Here is an 18281-nt window from a genome sequence, read left to right as displayed (position 1 = left end):
TGACGGGCTCTTCAGAGGGTCTCCAAGTGTTCATTGATGGCATTACTGATAAGAAGATATTCGCTGTAAGTAAAACGATCGAGACGCCCAGCAAAATACAACTCAGCCATCGCCCTTTTGCAATGCGAGCGCAATGCTCGCAAGCATCCTTGCGATCATCAGCATGCTTTCTGCTGTAAACTGATTGTGCGGAGCTAGAATAGTCGTCAGACTGTGTGATAGGTGTATATTCTGGCATTTCGCACAACGATGCCCTTTGAAAACGGCTTGCCTAAGCACTGAAGCGCCTTAGTCTCCCGGAGATTCATTCGAGCTTCTCAGTCGGCCTTCTTCGACGCCTGAATGAACTGCAAAGAGGCTGTGTTTGGTTCTAGTTTGCACTATCCACATCTGGATACGAGATGTTTCTAATACGTATGCCATTACATTAAATACTCTCTATACTTTGATACATTACATACAAAACACAAATACACATTACGCCAATACACCTCCCCGTATTTTGGCCCCGGCATACAAGGCGGCTAGTGGGACCGCCAAGAGCCCACTAAAACTCCAGCCGCAACTCTAACTCAATCCCTGGGGGAAAGGGACTGTCAGTCCGATTGCACCCGTAACCCAAATTCAGCTCCGCCATTACTGACGCGGTTTCCAATCCCTACCACCGACCTAACAGTATTCGGCTATATCGAGCGGCCACGGAGCCTTGGCACCGCGTGGACCGTGTGGGGGCCAACAAGCAGCACCACAGCCATGCAGTCACACGACAAGGCGATGGCCAGATGTACAAACAATGTATCTACATGCCTGATAGGTATTGTTACGAATTACGGCATTTGACCAGAATGTCAACTAACTAATTAGTGGAAAAGGGTAACCTACCGATTGAATGATAAACTAGCATAATGGTGTGATGAAAAGAAATTTGTATATTTCCAATACCTGCGGATCTAACGGGGCTGTACTGAGTAATTTATTGAGGAGTAGGTACTGGTTGCTAAAGGCTCACCTTCGTTGTGGAGAAGCATTGATTGCCTATGGACTTTGACATTATCTTGCAAATCCATGTCACCCTGCAAATGGACCAGGAAGAACAGCTATTGTTGGCGTAAACCTTCCAGAGAGTGGCGGATAAGCTAGCACAGAGGGGATTCAACTTCATGTGCGTACATTGACGATTGTATTAGCCTCAGATATTCATTTTCTCATTCACAGTAACTATCTATTGAGAGATTACCTTACTACGCTCGAAGCATCAACATGCACGAGACACGTCTTCAACTTCAAAACAGCTTCTCTTCGCTAGAGGTTGCTGTAGCTTGGGCAGTCTTGCTCAAGGACTATGCCGGTTCATCAAATTTCTCGTTTTGGGCCACCGGTTGCACATCTCCAGGCCACTCCAGGAACATTCGTCTAGAGATAGACGAGACAGAAACACTCGACCAGCTTTCCAAAAAGTTGCAAAGGCAGCTCTCAGAGAGATATGATGCTGCACAAACAGATCAAATCTCGATTTTTCAAACGCATTTACATATCATTCCCACAGAGTCGGAGATGGGAAACGGCTGTGAGTACTCGGAAACTACAGGGTCAAACCACGGAGTTGGCACATTACTATCAAATGCGAAAATCGACTTCACATTGAAATGTTTTATCCTAGAACAAGGCCGAGCAGTGAACATGATTGCAGCGCCGAATGATTCCACCAGTAGTGGCGCCCAGGGGCTGCGTATTCTGCAACAATTCGAGCATGTGCTTCACGAAATTGATTCACTGTCAAAAGACTGGAGCAGCAAGCATGTGTATAAAATAAGCACAGCCAGTTATTGGGACATCAGCACCGTATGGAACTGGAACTCCTCCATTGAAGCTCCCGAGCCCAGAACTACGCTCCAGGTGTTCGCTGAACATGTAGCTAAGCAACCGGATTCACCTGCGGTCAATGCATGGGACGGCAAATTCACATATGCGGAGTTAGATCAACTGTCAAATGAATTTGCGTCGCACCTGAGCCATGATGCCGGCATCGGACCAGGGAACATCGTCCCTTTATGCTTTGAGAAGTCTAAATGGACGCCTGTTGCCATTCTATCCGTGATAAAGACAGGAGCCATGTTTGCCTTGTTAGATGAAAATCTTCCAGACGACAGACTGCGGCAAATAGCACGGGTCATTAGCCAAGAAACGATCCTGGCACTTTCATCGGCTTCACAGAAGCACCGGGCAGAGCTTGTTGCGTCGCGGGTTGTTATTGTTGATTCTAACCATCCGGAAACTACGCCCCCGCCAACTGCAAATCCACAGAGGGAACTTGAAATCGGACCCTCGACTCCGTTATATGTTGTGTTCACTTCAGGGTCGACGGGAATTCCCAAGGCTGCTTTACTATCACACAACAACATATGTACTTTTGTCACATTGGTAAGCGCTTTGAGTGATGTGACACCGCGGTCAAGGGTTCTTGCGCTCGCTTCATATGCATATGATGTCTCGCTCGGCGACATATTCATCAGCTTGCTGACCGGGGCTTGTTTATGCATCCCTTCATCCTGGGAATGTAAAAACGACGTGGGTCGGGTGGTGCAAAACTATGGGATTACACGCGCTATGATGACACCCTCTGTTTCTAAGATGTTGCGTCCGTCTGAATCACCTACGTTAGAAGTTTTGGATCTATGCGGTGAACCGTGCAGTGAAGATGCCGTAGCCAGATGGCGGGGAACTAACACCCGAGTTATGAATACATACGGTCCAGCTGAGTGCACGGTAACTACTGTGTTGAATTATAATGTCCTTCTTTCAAAAAGACCGACTATTATTGGCAAGGGATTAGGTGCCTGCTGGATAACGGATCCGATTGACCATGATCGACTGACACCGGTTGGAGGAATAGGGGAACTCGTTTTGGAAGGTCCACAAATTGGCCTGGGATACCTTCATGACGAAGAAGCTACACAAGCAAAGTTCTTTTATGATGCGCAGTGGTTGCACGACCGGATGTCCGGTCTTGAAAATGAGCGCACAGGGCGCCTATATCGTACCGGTGATCTTGTCCGGTATACAGATCATGGAGAGATTGATTACATCGGTCGCCGTGACATGCAAGTCAAGATCCGGGGGCAGAGAGTAGAGCTCGGAGAGATCTCTGTTCATTTACAAGACCTTATTCCCCCTTCAATTCAGTGGTGTCCAGAGGTTATAAAGCTGCAGAGTGGAGCCGAGCTGCTCGTTGTATTCCTTGTTGTTGATCTTGTGAACAAGCCACAGAGTCAATTTTCGGAAAGCCTGAAACCGTTAGTTGATCGTGTCAACACAGAACTTCAGAGCAAACTGCCTCCATCTATGATTCCAAGTGCGTACGCAGCAATTGACAGAATTCCACTCTCCCTGTCCGGCAAGGTAGATCATAGGAAGCTCAGAGAAATGGGGCTATCACTCCCAGTATCTCGCTGTATAGTATGGCAGAACAAGGCCATGGATGCGTTGGAGACTAATGGCCATCCGTATTCCACCACAAACTACAATGGAACAGCCATCAGAAGTGGCTATGTTAATGGAAGTAGCCAGGGGCCCGAAGAAGGAACAAAGCAACAAAATGGAAACGGGGAAATTTCCAAGCTGGAGCTACTTAGGCACGTTTGGAGCGATGTTCTTCACGTTGACATAGAGTCAATTCACCCTTCAGATACATTTTTTTCTCACGGTGGCGAATCGTTAACGGCTATCAAATTTGTCAGTACAGCAGCCAAAGTTGGTATCCAGCTCGATGTCGCTACGATCTTTGGATATCCACGACTGTCGGATTTAGTAATTAAAAGCAAGTGGTCTCACACATCACTTCCAAGGCCCCCTGGCAATTTCTCACTTCTAAAAGCGAAAGAATCTCTAGAGGAGATTAGTTCTCTGTGTCAAACTAGCATTGAAAATATAGAAGACTCATATCCTTGTACGCCACTGCAGGAAGGATTAATTGCCAATTCGGTGAAGTACGTTGGCCGTGGAACTTTTGCATTGCCCAAGCACATCAACCTTGAACGGTTTGCACAAGCATGGAAGCGTGTCGCAACCACTCACCCAATTCTTCGAACCCGGATCGTTGATACGGAATCCAATGGCCTTGTGCAGGTGGTCTTGCGTGAGGAGAATTTGTTCTCGGAAATTCGAACTCAGCCTCTAGCAACCTATCTCAAAGAGGACAATCATAAGCAAATGGGACTAGGTACAGAGCTTTGCCGCTGGGCCATTGTGCGTGACCTTGGTTCAGTTTACTTTGTGTTGACCATGCATCACGCTATTTATGATGGTTGGACTCTTCCACGAATTGGAGCAGAGGTTTTCCGTGCTTATCAAGGAGTCCGGATTGAACAAAGTGTAGGGTTCAATGTTTTTATTAAACATGTCACTTCAATCCCATTGGAACCAGCAGTAGAGTTTTGGACACGCCAGCTAGCAAAGCCAGAAAGCATAGTAGCATTTCCATCCCTGCCACATGAAGTCCGTCAGCCTAGGGCCGATTCGATGCTATCGAAAGCTTTCCCGACTCCATCGAATGCTAACCAGGGTGCATCAATTCCTTCGCTATTGAGAGCTGCGTGGGCCTTATTAGTATCGAAGCATTCCGGGAGCGACGATGTCATCTTTGGCGCAACCGTCTCTGGTCGCAACGTTGCAATAAACGGCATCGAAGACCTTCTCAGCCCTACCATATCAACTGTTCCTGTTCGGGTCAAAATAGATACGAATGCCAGCGTGAGAAGTTTCGTTGCTGCTGTTCAAAACCAAGCCTTGGAGACCATGCCATTTGAAAACCTGGGCTTGCGCAGAATTCGAAAACTGAACGCGATAACACGAGAAGGAAGCAAATTCCAGACTTTGTTCATTGTTGATCCCCCAAATGAATTCCATGTTAACACACCATCTTCCCTAAGTCCATCGGATCGAGAACTTAAACACATGCTAGAACAACTCGATGATACACTAAGTGAGACATTGTCGAACTTCAACGAATATGGTTTGATGATAGTCATTACCCAGAAGAATGGCCAGTTGCAAGTCAAAGCCAGTTATGATTCACGAGTTTTGAATAACACTGAGGTGCAGACTTTACTTGATCAATTCGCGCACGTGGCAGATGCAATTGGTCGCAGCAGTAATCTCACACGCAGCCTTAGAGAGCTGCAGCTGGCCAGTGGATCTGACATCGACAAAATCTGGCAGTGGAATAAGGAAATATTTTCTGTCGGGGAGGAAAGCGTCCATGAGATTATTGCTAGAACCATCAAGCTTCAACCAGAAGCGCAGGCTATCGCGGCTTGGGATGGAAGTGCAAGTTTCAGCGAAGTGGATGAACTTTCTTCACGACTTTGTCATACCTTACGCGAAAAAGGTATAGGTCGGGGTAGTTTAGTACCAATTTGCATGGAAAAATCGATGTGGGCAACCATTGCCATGCTTGCCATCCTAAAAACAGGTGCTGGGTTTGTCGCAATGGACGTCAAAAACCAGCCAAGGAAGCGTTTGCAGACTATTGTGGAAGAGGTAGAGGCAAGATGCGTTATTACCACAGGCCCGACAACAGAATTGGCACGAAAGCTGTGCAAAGAGGTCATAGTTTGTGAAGAGGTCAACGGTAGTGGTACCAATGATACACTTAATTATTCCTCGCAATCTATAGCATCTGACACCGCTTTTGTCGTGTTCACGTCCGGAAGCACTGGTGTCCCTAAAGGCATAGCTATCACTCATGGAAATTTCTCATCAACAGTTCGGCATCATGCTCGCGAATTGAAGTTGACAAAAGATTCGCGAATATACGACTTCGCATCTTACAGCTTCGATATAGCAGTTCATAACGCTCTGATGGCGTTGTGCCTGGGAGGATGCCTATGCGTCCCCAGTGAAGGTGACAGAGAGAATGACATCGAGGGCTCCTTTTCGCGCTTGACTGCCAATTGGGCAGATATCACCCCATCAGTTGCACGCCTGATCGATCCGAGTGCAGTTCCTGGACTGCAAACTCTTGTTCTTAGTGGAGAAGCCGTTAGCAAAGATGTCGTGCAACAGTGGTCTAAGAAGGTCAATCTCATAAATGCCTATGGCCCAGCAGAATGCCAAATTTGCACAGTACAGGGAGCTGTTACGAACATTGAGAACGCAGCCGACATTGGCCATGCAGTTGGCTGCGTAGCATGGATCGTTGACGTTGGAACCGACAACTTGTCGCCAATTGGTGCTACAGGGGAACTTGTAATTGAAGGGCCTATTGTCAGCCCAGGCTACCTGAATGCCCCGAATGACAATTTCATTCGTGATCCATCATGGCTGTCAGAAGGCTCTGCCTCGGTGACTGGGAGACGTGGCTATCTCTATCGAACCGGAGACTTGGCTCGTTATCGATCTGATGGAACAATTGTCTATATGGGCCGCATTTCTACACAAGCTAAGATAAACGGTCAGCGCATCGAGCTGGGCGAAGTAGAGTTCCATGTCAAGACCGCGGACCCTTCACTCAGAGAAGTAGTGGCTGATGTTCTCAATGTAGATGGAACTGATGTCCTCACGGCATATCTAGTTACTTCTCACGACAGTCAATGGCATACCTATACCGGGAGCGCTGAAAATGATGCAGGGTCTATAGTTGAGCCAGTTTCTCCTCCACCAGGGCTACAGCAAACCCTAAGAACTTCTCTTCCTACCTACATGGTCCCTAGTCTTTTTCTAAAAACATCCAACATTCCCCTCACGCCAACACGAAAAGTAGATCGTAAGCGATTGAAAGATGACGCTTCTAATATATCATGGGATTACATTCGCCAAATGACAGAGCAAAAAGCGGATGCTGGAGGAAGAGCCTTCAGTCAGCGACAGCTTACCCTCGCTCATATATGGTCGAGTGTGCTCAGAATCGATATCACAAAAATTACAACGCAAAGTGACTTTTTCCAGCTGGGCGGCGATTCTATTTCAGCAATGCGCCTGGCGAAGCACTCACGCAACATAGGATTATCGTTAACGGTTGCAGACGTGTTCCGACACTCTCAACTTGAAGAGATGTCCAAGTTGGTCACGGAGATAACAGAAGAGGAGATTATACCTGGCACGATACAGCCATTTTCTCTCATCCCAGGGGCTTCAAGGGACGTGTTGGTTTCATCAGCAGCCGCTGTCTGCAATATATCTCGAGATGCAATTGTCGATATTTACCCATGCACGGCTTTCCAAGAGGCAGTGTTTGCGCTGACAGCGGGGAATTCGTCTGCCTACGTGCAACATACATTGCTCAGATTCGGCAACGGTCTAGTTGTCGAGCATGTATTAGAGGCTTGGAATGCTGTGGTTGATGCTAATAACATCTTACGAACTAGACTTGTCCAGTCTGAAGATGCTCAGTTATTTCAAGTAGTTGTTCGTCAGCAGGGAAAGCCATGGAGATGGTACGACAGTACCGAGGATTATCTTCGTGAGACAGCAAAGATACCCATGGGATTAGGGAATGAGCTTTCTCGCTTTGGAATCGTTCGTGACAAATCCACGACGGAGAAACCTTCATATATCCTCATATGGACAATGCACCATGCTGTTTACGATGCATGGACAATGGATATCATTCTACGTCAAGTTTCCGAATATTATCAGTCTCACAATCTCGGTACAGTAAGTCCTAATTACAATGTTTTTGTAGACTTCATTCAGCATCAGGAGCATACGAGTGTGAAGTGGTGGGAACAATATCTTTCTGGCGCTTCCAATGCATCATACTTCCCAAAAACGCCAATGTCTATAAACGGAGATGCAGTGAATAGCCTAACGAGGAAAGAATTTGGCTTACCCCAAAGCATCCCTCCAGGGTACTCGCCGGCAGTGCTTTTGCGTGCTGCATGGGCTATTCTAATGGCTCGCCATACTGGTGGCGAAAGTGTTGTCTTTGGTGAGACACGTCTTGGCCGCAATGTTCCTGTTAAAGACGTGGAGAAAATGCCTGGCCCGACAATTGCGTCCGCCCCAATCTTTCTCCATGTCGACCGGGAACAGACAATTAAGAAGCTTTTGGATACCCTGCGAGAAGACGGCATTCAAATGCAAGAGTTTGAACATCTTGGTCTTCAGAATATATCTCGCATCAGCGAAGATGCTCGTGCAGCGTGCAATTTCCAAACACTTCTTGTCTTCCTGGAAACCGAAGACAGGATCGATGGAGACTCCATATTTGAGGTTGATGACACAATCGATGATATTCGCAATTTCAACAACAATTATCTTCTCATATATTTGAATTTAACAAGGACGAGCCTGGTTACGGAAGCTGTTTTCCGAGAATCCGCCATCTCTGCAGGATATGTAGATCTGATTCTTCAACAACTTCATTCCATTTTCTCGACTATATGTGTTCTGCCGCTGGAAACGCTTGTCAACCAGCTTGACGTGGCCAGTGAGCAGGATTTGTCCCAAATCTGGGACTGGAATGCAACTCCGGCAGAGGCAGTGGACGCATTCATTCATGAGCTTATCGCTCAAAACGCACAACAATATCCAGAAAAGATGGCTGTGATTGCTCATGATGGTCAGATGACTTACCGAGAACTTGATCAATACTCAAACAACTTAGCTGCCCAATTGATTGCGCGAGGAATTGGTTTGAATACATTTGTGCCTCTGTGTTTTGAAAAGTCTGTTTTGGTGCCCGCTGCGATGCTAGCGGTCGTCAAGACTGGGGCTGCCTTCTGGGTTATGGATGTCTCTTATCCTGAGAGCAGGCTCAAGTTGATCACTGAAGCCTTGGGGGCGAAGTTGGTCCTTTCGAGCCCGTTGCAAATTGATTTGGCTAAACGACTTGGTCAAAATACTCTTCTTGTGGATGAAAGTGCTTACAAAGACTCCACAGAGCTCAGCACACATCCCATAATCGAGAGCTTGCCCCGGAATACTGACCGCTTGATGTACGTTTGCTTCACATCAGGAAGCACTGGGGTTCCGAAAGGTGTGATGGTAACGCATAAAAACCTTGCCTCGGCTGCCGTGGCTCAGACCAGGGAGCTTGATTTCGTCAAGGAGGATAGGGTGTATGATTTCTCATCCCACGCTTTTGACGCAAACATATGGCATTTCTATCTAGGTTTTGTTATCGGAGCCTGTGTGTGTATTCCTTCCCAGGAAGATCGCACTGGAAACCTGGCAGGAAGCATCACGGGCTTCAAAAGCACTGCACTATTTTTAACACCATCTGTAGCTCGTACCCTCGACCCTAAAGATGTACCCACTGTGAAGAGACTATATCTAGGAGGAGAAGCCGTGACTCCTCTGGATGTATCAATGTGGAAAGACTCGCTAGAACTCTGGGGAGCATACGGACCAACGGAAACGACGCCATTGTGCATATTCACTCGTCTTTCTACGCCTGAATCTGCGTCTAACATTGGACGAGGAGTTGGTGTCAGGTCATGGGTCGTCAATCCAAACAACCACGAAGAATTGGTGGCCATTGGAGCCGTAGGAGAGATGGTCAATGAGGGGCCGTTAGTCACTTCAGGTTATTATGAACAGCCTGAAAAAACAGTCAAGGTGTTTATTGAAGACCCAGAGTACCTTCAACGTGGATACAAAAACCATACTGGACGACGAGGCAGACTTTACAAGACGGGAGATCTAGTCAGGCAGTGTTATGACGGTACTATCCAATACCTAGGACGCGCAGACACCCAAGTCAAATTGAGAGGCCAGAGAGTCGAATACGGCGAAATTGAATACCACCTCAAACGTGCTTTACCGTATGCCTCGTCAATTTGTGAGGTTGTTATTCATCCGTCTTCAGGTCGTCCCATGCTTGTCGCTTTTTGCGTCGTTCCTGCAGATGCTCCGTTCGACAAACAGTCAACTAGGGCATACCTCAGCAAGAGACTGCCACCGTATATGGTACCGGAGTTCTTCCTCATCATCTCAGAGATTCCGAGAAACCCTTCTGGCAAGGTTGATCGCCTAAAATTGAGAGCATTAGGACCTGAGCTTCTACTTACATCCACTGCACAAGAAAGCGAGGTTGGTGTGGAACCCCTCAATGGGCCTCTTACGGAGGTTGAGACCTTGTTGGGCACACTGTGGGCTACAGCTCTTGGGCAAAAGTCTATCCTGCTCCCACCTGATGCTGACTTTGTGGACGTGGGAGGCGACTCTATTGCGGCTATGAAACTATCAAATCTGTCACGCAAACAGGACCTTGGCTTAACAGTCGCCGATATCATCAAATACCCAAAACTGTCTTCGATGGCCCTGAGGATTCACTCTGTGCGAACCTGGTCCAACTCTCCAGCGCCATTTTCCATGATAGACCCAGTGAAACGGAAAGATATCCTGATAAACGCTGCTACCACTTGTAGTGTCTCCGTGGAGGATATCGCAGATATATATCCTTCCACACCACTGCAAACTGAGCTCGTTGCTCTGACATTGAAACAACCCCAAGCCTACATAAAGCGGTCTGTTTATGATATTCCAGAAAACGTTGATGTTGATAAGCTTGTCCAAGCCTGGGATATTGTTGTTAACACCAATGCTATTCTGCGTACTAGATTCGTCGAAATCGAGGGCGAGGGTCTCGTACAAGTAGTTATCAGGAGACATACATGGAGCAGGTATCATAGTCTACAAGCTTATATTGAAGCATCGAGTAAGGATAGCAGAGACCTGGGCAATTCGCTATCGCAGCTAGCAATCATCGACGGCTCTGAGCCTCCAAAGATTGTATGGACAATACACCATGCCCTCTACGACGAATGGTCTACCTTAATTATTGAGGAACAGCTCCGCCGGGCATATCAAGACCGTATAATTCACAGGCCTCCGGAGTTCAACGCATTTGTTCGTTACATCTTATCCCAAGACCTCGAACAGGCAAAACTATTCTGGCAGAACCGTCTTTCTGGATGCACTTCTGTCAACGTTTACCCCCGATTGCCATCAGCAAACCATCAAGTGCGGCCATCAAAGACATTTAATCGTACGATAAGCCTCGATGCAGGTTCTGTTGGGAATTTGCAGGCAAAAGTTCACGCCGCTTGGGCTCTGATTGTTTCAAAGCTTACCGGGTCTAATGACGTGGTATTTGCTGCGACATTGGCTGGACGCAATGCTGCAGTTGAGGGCCTTGAGCAAGTGGTTGGCCCAACGATCACACCAGTGCCTATCCGAATTCAATTGCAGAATGAAGTCCAGCAAACACAAGAACTTCTAGATACTGTGGAGAAGGAGACGTCTGAAATGGCGCCCTATCAGCACATAGGAATCAAGAACATTGAGATAATCAATGAAGACACGCGCGCTGCTTGCAAAGTTCAAACCCTCATTGTCATAACGCCAAGTTCACAGTCGGGTACCGAAGACGTCGATGCAATAAAAACCTCTACATATGAAGCTGAGAGCGAGGAAGGAGAGGCTTTCCACACATTTGCGCTTGTTTTGTTCGTCTACCCTGCGAAAAACAGTCTTGACCTGCAAGTTGTTTATGACCCAGCCATCCTGGACCAACGTGAAATTAGGCGCCTCACCGGCAGATTGGAATTCGTCATGTCATCGTTCAGCAATAAGAGTCATATTTCAGAGATCGACGGTCTCGGAAAGGAAGATCTTGAAGACATATTCAAATGGAACGCCGACCTGCCCGTATCTAGCTACCGTCTGCTTCATAAAGTAATTCTGGAAAGCGCAAATGAACGCCCTGAAAAGGTCGCCATTGACTCATGGGATTGTAAATTGTCTTACTCACAACTAGACACAATGTCAGACAATCTGTCCTTGCAGCTAAGCAGTCATGGACTAGGGCGAGGTTCTGTCGTTCCTATTCTCTCTCCAAAGTCCGGCTACGTTCCTGTAGCGGCATTGGCCGTCCTCAAGGCTGGGGCAGCTTTCTTACCCCTAGATGTCAAGCAACCACTTAATCGACTAGCAGCGGTTGCTAATCAAGTGAAACCAAAAGTTATTCTTGCCACTGCGTCGCTGAGACAGCTTGCTAACAAGCTCGCTGAGAACATTGTTCTTATCGAATCGTGCATCGAGCCTGCTGTCACTGGAACAAACCATCTAGAACACATTGATACTGTCCAGCTCGATGATAATGCCTGTATTCTCTTCACATCTGGCACCACAGGGACCCCCAAAGGTGTTATGCAAACCCATCGAGCTCTATCATCAGCCATTGAACATCAAACTGAAAAGTCCGGCTTCACAGAACAAACAAGAGCCTTTGAGTTTGCTTCATACAGTTTCGATGTCAGTTGGAATATGATATTCAAGGTTCTCACTGTCGGCGGCACCCTCATTGTACCAAGTGAAGAAGAAAGACAAAATGACCTTTCTGGAGCATTGATTAGATCAGCTGCTACCCTCACCGAGCTCACAGCTTCAGTTGCCCGCTTACTTGATCCAAGTCGACTCCCCGATATCGAAACCCTTATTCTGTCTGGTGAACCTGTTGACATTCGGGAGTTCGAGCATTGGAAACCAAGTGTACGCGTGATTATCTGCTATGGGCCTTCGGAATGTACATCAGTTGCAACCATGAATCCTGGTATGCCAAATGCTTCCAGTCATGCTGGCATTGGAAGGGGTTCCGGATGTTTGACATGGATCGTCGACCCACAGAACTACCGCCGACTGATGCCGGTTGGAGCAGTAGGTGAGATCCTTATCCAGGGTCCGATTGTGGGCAAAGGATACTACAACAATGAATCTTTGACCAAAGCATCATACCTAGCTTCTGACCTTCCGTGGCAGCAGTCTGTTGGTCATGGCCCAGAACCGTACTCCAAATCAATGTTCCTCTCCGGTGACCTGGCACGATACGATGAAAATGGTAACCTGCATTTTGTTTCTCGTAAAGACCTCCAAGTCAAGCTCCACGGTCAGCGAATTGAACTCGAAGAGGTCCAATATCATATCAGCAAGCTTCTAACGGGCCACGTTGGGCCAGTGATATGTTGCATTCTGGGACAGTCAAGATTAGGGGAGGATCAAAAGTTGGCGGCTTTCCTCGTCGCTGACAAGGCGGACACAAACGGCGTATGCGAATTGACGGACCCCCAACAGATTGTAATAAGTGCACTGGAAAGGCTGGACGAACACACTGGGGCCATTCTTCCAAAATATATGGTACCCTCGGTGTACTACTTTATCACGACTCTTCCTCGCACCAACAATGGCAAGGTTGATAGAAGGAAACTCATCGAACTAGCGGAGAATGCACAAGTAAACCAAACATACAGAGGCAGAACAGACCAACAAAGTACCCGTCGAAAACCGTCTACTCCAAATGAGAGGGCAATGCAAGAGCTATGGGCAGCAGCTCTGAGGATTCCTATAGAAGAAATCGGAGCAGATGATCATTTCTTCAATCTTAACGGCGACTCAATCTCCGCAATGAAACTTGTTGCTGCTGCTCGCAACAAGGGTTTCGATCTACGAGTAGCGGATATATTCGCCACGCCTAAACTTTCGGAGCTGTCTGTGAATCTTGAGAAGAAAGACAAGAAATCGAATCCCGGTTCGTGCTCAATTGAGCCTTTCCAGCTGCTTGGGGACTCAGCAGACGTTGCGTCGGTTTGCTCCGAGGCGGCTGCCAAGTGCGGCATAGAAGCTCGTGAGGATATTGAGGATGTCTATCCATGTACGCCTCTTCAAGAGAGCATGCTGGCTGCTACTATTAGGTATCCACACTCCTTCATTAGCATGAGGTTATATCGACTTCCCAAGTATATCGACGAAGCTAAACTCCGTAATGCTTGGACGAGAGTGGTCCACCGACATCGCATTCTTCGCACTCGCCTTGTTGATCTCGAGGACCATGGTCTCAACCAAGTGGTCATCAATGAGACATCAATCGCATGGGACAAATACGACAGCATGCATGCATTCCTGCAGCAAACTCAGGATTTTGACATGGGCCCGGCCACACGACTCACCAGGTGGTCATTTATCAACGCATCTGATGAGAAGCGTTATCTAGTTTGGACCATTCATCACGCTACGTATGACGGCTGGATTCTTCCCATCATTGAAGCTGAGGTTCGGAAAGCATACTATGGAGAAAAATTAGAAGTTGCTCCTCTAGATATGCGACCCCTGGTGAAATACATCTTGACACAACGAAAAGAGGACTCCATGTCCTTCTGGAGTCGACAACTTGCAGGTGCAGAAGAAAGCAGCGTGTTCCCATCACTTCCCTACCATAACTATGATCCGACCCCCGCAACGTACTTGGAAAGAACTATATCCGCAGACGTCAGCTCTGCCTCGGGCATTATCGGCCTTTCTGGTTTGTTATATGGCAGTTGGTCCGCCATAGTATCTCACGTCACCGGAAATCAAGTAGTTTCATTGGGAACAATCCTCACAGGACGCAATGCCCTAATCGACGGAATAGATAGAGTGATTGGTCCGGCCGTTACAACTGTGCCTATTCTGGTCGATGTCAATCCGAAGTTGGGGGTGCGAGAATTCGTGGCAAGGATACAGGACATGACAGCTCGATGGATACCACACGAGCATCTCGGCATCCACGCAATACGCGCCATTGACGATTCATGTCGGGCAGCCTGCAATTTCCAGACCGTGCTAGTAATACAACCTCCTAGAAGAAGCCAGTACGTCGACTATGGTGCTACGAAGGACGCGATAATGGAAGAAGTTGACGAGACAGAGATTGAAGGCTTCCCTAACCAGCACTCTGTGCTCAATCAGTATGGTTTAATGATGGAGATCTTACCAATTGACGATAAAGTCACTGTTCGTGCTAGTTTTGACTCAAACCTCATTTCGAGCGCACAGATTGATCGCTTGATCAACCGGTGGGAGTATATGATACAACAAATCTCTCTCATTCTTAGATCCGGACTCCCAGATACGGTTTCCTCGCTAAATTCCACATGCGAACAAGATCTTAACGATATTTGGGCATGGAACAAGATTGTTCCAATGTCTGTTTCTCCTGACCGATTTGTCTGTCAAATGATACAAGAAATCGCCAATCAACAACCAGAGACGCTAGCAATCGACGGCTGGGATGGAAAATTCACATATAGCAGGCTAGATGTATTATCGTCACGTCTTGCCCACCATTTGATCGCATCCGGTGTTCGCCGCGGTTGCTTTGTGCCCTTGCTGTTTCGCAAGTCAATATGGGCCAATGTTTCAATGCTTGCTGTCTTGAAAGCGGGCGGTTCATTTGTTCCACTCGATGCAGACCACCCTGAGGGGCATCTAAGAGCAATCATGCAGCCTCTGAGCGCCGATATTATCCTGTGCGCTGCTGAGACGAGAGATCGCGCTGCTCGACTAGCCCGCAGTGCTATAATGGTTGATGAGACACTGGTCAATGGTCAATATGCACAGAAGAACGTCGACCACGCCCCAGAAATTCCATCACCAATGGCACATGACATTGCATATGCAGTATTCACTTCCGGTAGCACCGGCGCCGCAAAAGGTGTTCGCATCAGCCACGAGAATCTAGCCACCGCCATTCATTACCAAGCCGGAGCTCAAGGGTACCAAATAAACGCGAATTCAAGGACTCTTGACAGTTCTTCGTACTCCTTCGATGCCTGCGTGTGCAATTTCTTCTACACCGTAACCCAAGGCGGTTGTCTCTGCGTCCCAAGTGACGAGACCCTCAAGGGTGACATTGGCTCGTTCATCCGCGAATTCCGTATCAACTGGGCACAACTGGTGCCGTCGGTTGCCCGAACCCTCGATCCTGCCAGTTTCCCCGACTTGAAGACACTTATTCTAACCGGCGAGGCACTAGGTAAGAGCGATATTGAGGCCTGGGGGCATCGGGTCCGTCTAGTAAATGCGTACGGCCCGACTGAATGCACAATTCTTTGTGCCATTTCTTCGCAGATAACAGATCGCTCTCAGTTGGGATCTATAGGCAATGGTCACGGAGCCAATCTATGGCTGACAGAAATTGGAAATCCAGATAAATTGGCACCTGTCGGAGCCGCTGGAGAAATACTGATTGAAGGCCCCTTAATCGGCGCAGGGTACCTTGGACCGTACCAATATCCTCTGGTTGAAAACCCGTCGTGGCTCCTGGTCGGCACAAAGAATGTCCCCGGCAGACGAGGAACCCTATTTCGTACTGGGGATCAGGCAAGATATGCAGAAGACGGCAGTATTGTTTTCATCGGGCGAATCGGGTCCGAGATCAAAATACGTGGTCAAAGAGTGGATTTACCAGCAATCGAATACGCGGTTTCTTCTCATATCCCGCGTGGATTGGAGTTTGCAGTAGAGATTGTGCAAGTCAACTTTGGGGCCAAGGGCCATCAAAGGCAGATGTTGGTGGTCTTTGTCAGTTCTCCCATTGTTCCTACTGAGGGAGGCTCAAGCGTGCAGCTAGAAATAAGCCTTCAAGAACTTGTCCCCGAGCTCAGATCATGGCTGGACTCTAAACTCCCTGCTCATTTCCAACCGGAAGCTTTCATTACTCTTCCAGCCATACCGAAGACAAGCTCTAGCAAGACAGATCGTCGTCGTTTGAAAGAGCTTGGGGCACAACTTCGCGTACACCAGTTAACATGGATTCGTGGAGATGTCGTAAAGCCGATTCGCACTCCTCCATCAAACAAAGAGGAGTCAGCGCTGGTCACTATCTGGGCTGATGTTCTGGGATTAGACTCTAAATCTATTTCGCGCGACGACGACTTTTTCCAGTTGGGCGGTGATTCCCTTGGAGTCATGCGACTAACTACAAAAGCCCATGAGCGCGGTCTGGCATTGAAGGCGAGTGATGTTTTTAAAAGTCCAAAGCTCGCTCTACTTGCTCAAAGAATGACTCCGTTGGGTGAAACCAAAGCCGAAAATATTCGTTATGAACCGTACAGTCTTGTCAGAGGCATAGGGGACATTGAAGCGTTTATCGAAGCACATGTAACACCAACACTAGATGTGCACGCCAGCCAGGTTGAGGATATTGTCCCGGCAAATGGATTCCAGGTGGATTACATGCATAACGCAGAGGAGCCTCTAGGGCTCCAATATGCTTACTTGGATATCGGTGAGGATAGTTCATGGCCAAAATTAGTTCAAGCAGTTAGGGCTGTGGTACAGTCTTTCCAGAGTCTGCGATCTCGCTTTCTACTCCATCAAGGCAGATACTATCAAATTTTTCTTCGCGAGGCTCCTTTGTTGATAGAAGAAACCACCACACAGGAGCAGATAACTACCTTCTCCAACCAGTATTGTCCTACCGATGGTCGCCGAGCTCAAGTGAGCGATGTCTTCACTAAGATCACACTTGTGAGCACTGGGAGTCGCCGACGACGTGTCATTCTGCGTCTGTCCCACATGCAAAACGATGGCTGGTGCAGTGTACGGATTCTACAAGCAATCGCCGCCGCGTTTAACGATGTCAGCATCGAGAAAACACCGGACTGGACGAGCCTATTGCATTATCGTGTCCAGACAGCAGAAAGCTCCCGCCTGTACTGGCAGAATGTTCTAAATGGGACTTCAAGCACAACCACCTCATTGATATACAAACCTGGTGGAAGCAAAGTACGCACTCTACGCTCATATGCTCTGCCATATTTCCACGATGCAGACGACAACAGACGGACACGTCCAACTGTTGTAGTGAATATTGCTTGGGCACTCGTGCTTCAAAAGCTAGCCAATGTCCAAGATGTAGTCTTTGGCAATGTTACTACAGGCCGCAACGGAGCTATGCCTGGTCTCGACTCCGTTATCGGGCCGTGTGTGAACATGCTACCATTCAGGCTTCGACTGGAGCCATTGAATGATCGTTCAACTGCTACAAGCAGACGGCAACAGTTACGCGATCTGGTGGAAGCATCTGCACAGCAAATCGATGACCGTACGGCACACGAGGGTCTCGACTGGGATGACCTCGTGGAAAGGTGCACGCACTGGCCGTCCGGCACACGCTATTCATCTGCGGTGCATTTCAGAAATATGGCCTTTGAACCAGAGCTACGCTTGGAAAATGACCGTGTGGTGGTTACTTGGTATGAGCTCGTGGCAATGCCACACTGGACGACGGTGCTCGTGTATCCAGAAAATAATGTGTTGCGTCTATGGTTACTTGCAAATCCAGCAGAAATTGGCGAGGGCGGTGCTGACGAGATCCTCCACTTGCTTTCTGCATACTGTGAGGAGATTATAGAGGCGCTTCGGGGATGAAAAGATGAAAAGGGAGGGAATGGAAAGAAAGGAGGAAGCATATGCGGATACTGCTCGTGCCTTTGTGACCGAATACCTATCTATATGGGCGT

The 18281-nt window shown here is 47.9% G+C and overlaps 1 protein-coding gene across 1 annotated transcript; it reads left to right on the top strand.

Annotated features, from left to right (window-relative positions):
• Positions 1–1260: 1260 nt before the first annotated feature.
• On the top strand, positions 1261–18189 carry UA08_06299 (hypothetical protein; the record flags this gene model as incomplete). The annotated part of the gene is made up of 1 exon (XM_020268607.1): positions 1261–18189. One exon carries the CDS (start codon positions 1261–1263, stop codon positions 18187–18189), a length of 16929 nt encoding a protein of 5642 aa, XP_020118866.1.
• Between the last annotated feature and the right edge of the window lie 92 nt (positions 18190–18281).

Source organism: Talaromyces atroroseus (assembly GCF_001907595.1).
Source record: "Talaromyces atroroseus strain IBT 11181 chromosome Unknown scaffold_8, whole genome shotgun sequence".
In the NCBI taxonomy this organism is placed as follows: Eukaryota; Fungi; Ascomycota; class Eurotiomycetes; order Eurotiales; family Trichocomaceae; genus Talaromyces; species Talaromyces atroroseus.
The sequence above is the reverse complement of the archived record's forward strand: the minus strand, read 5'-3'. Positions and strand labels throughout refer to the sequence as shown.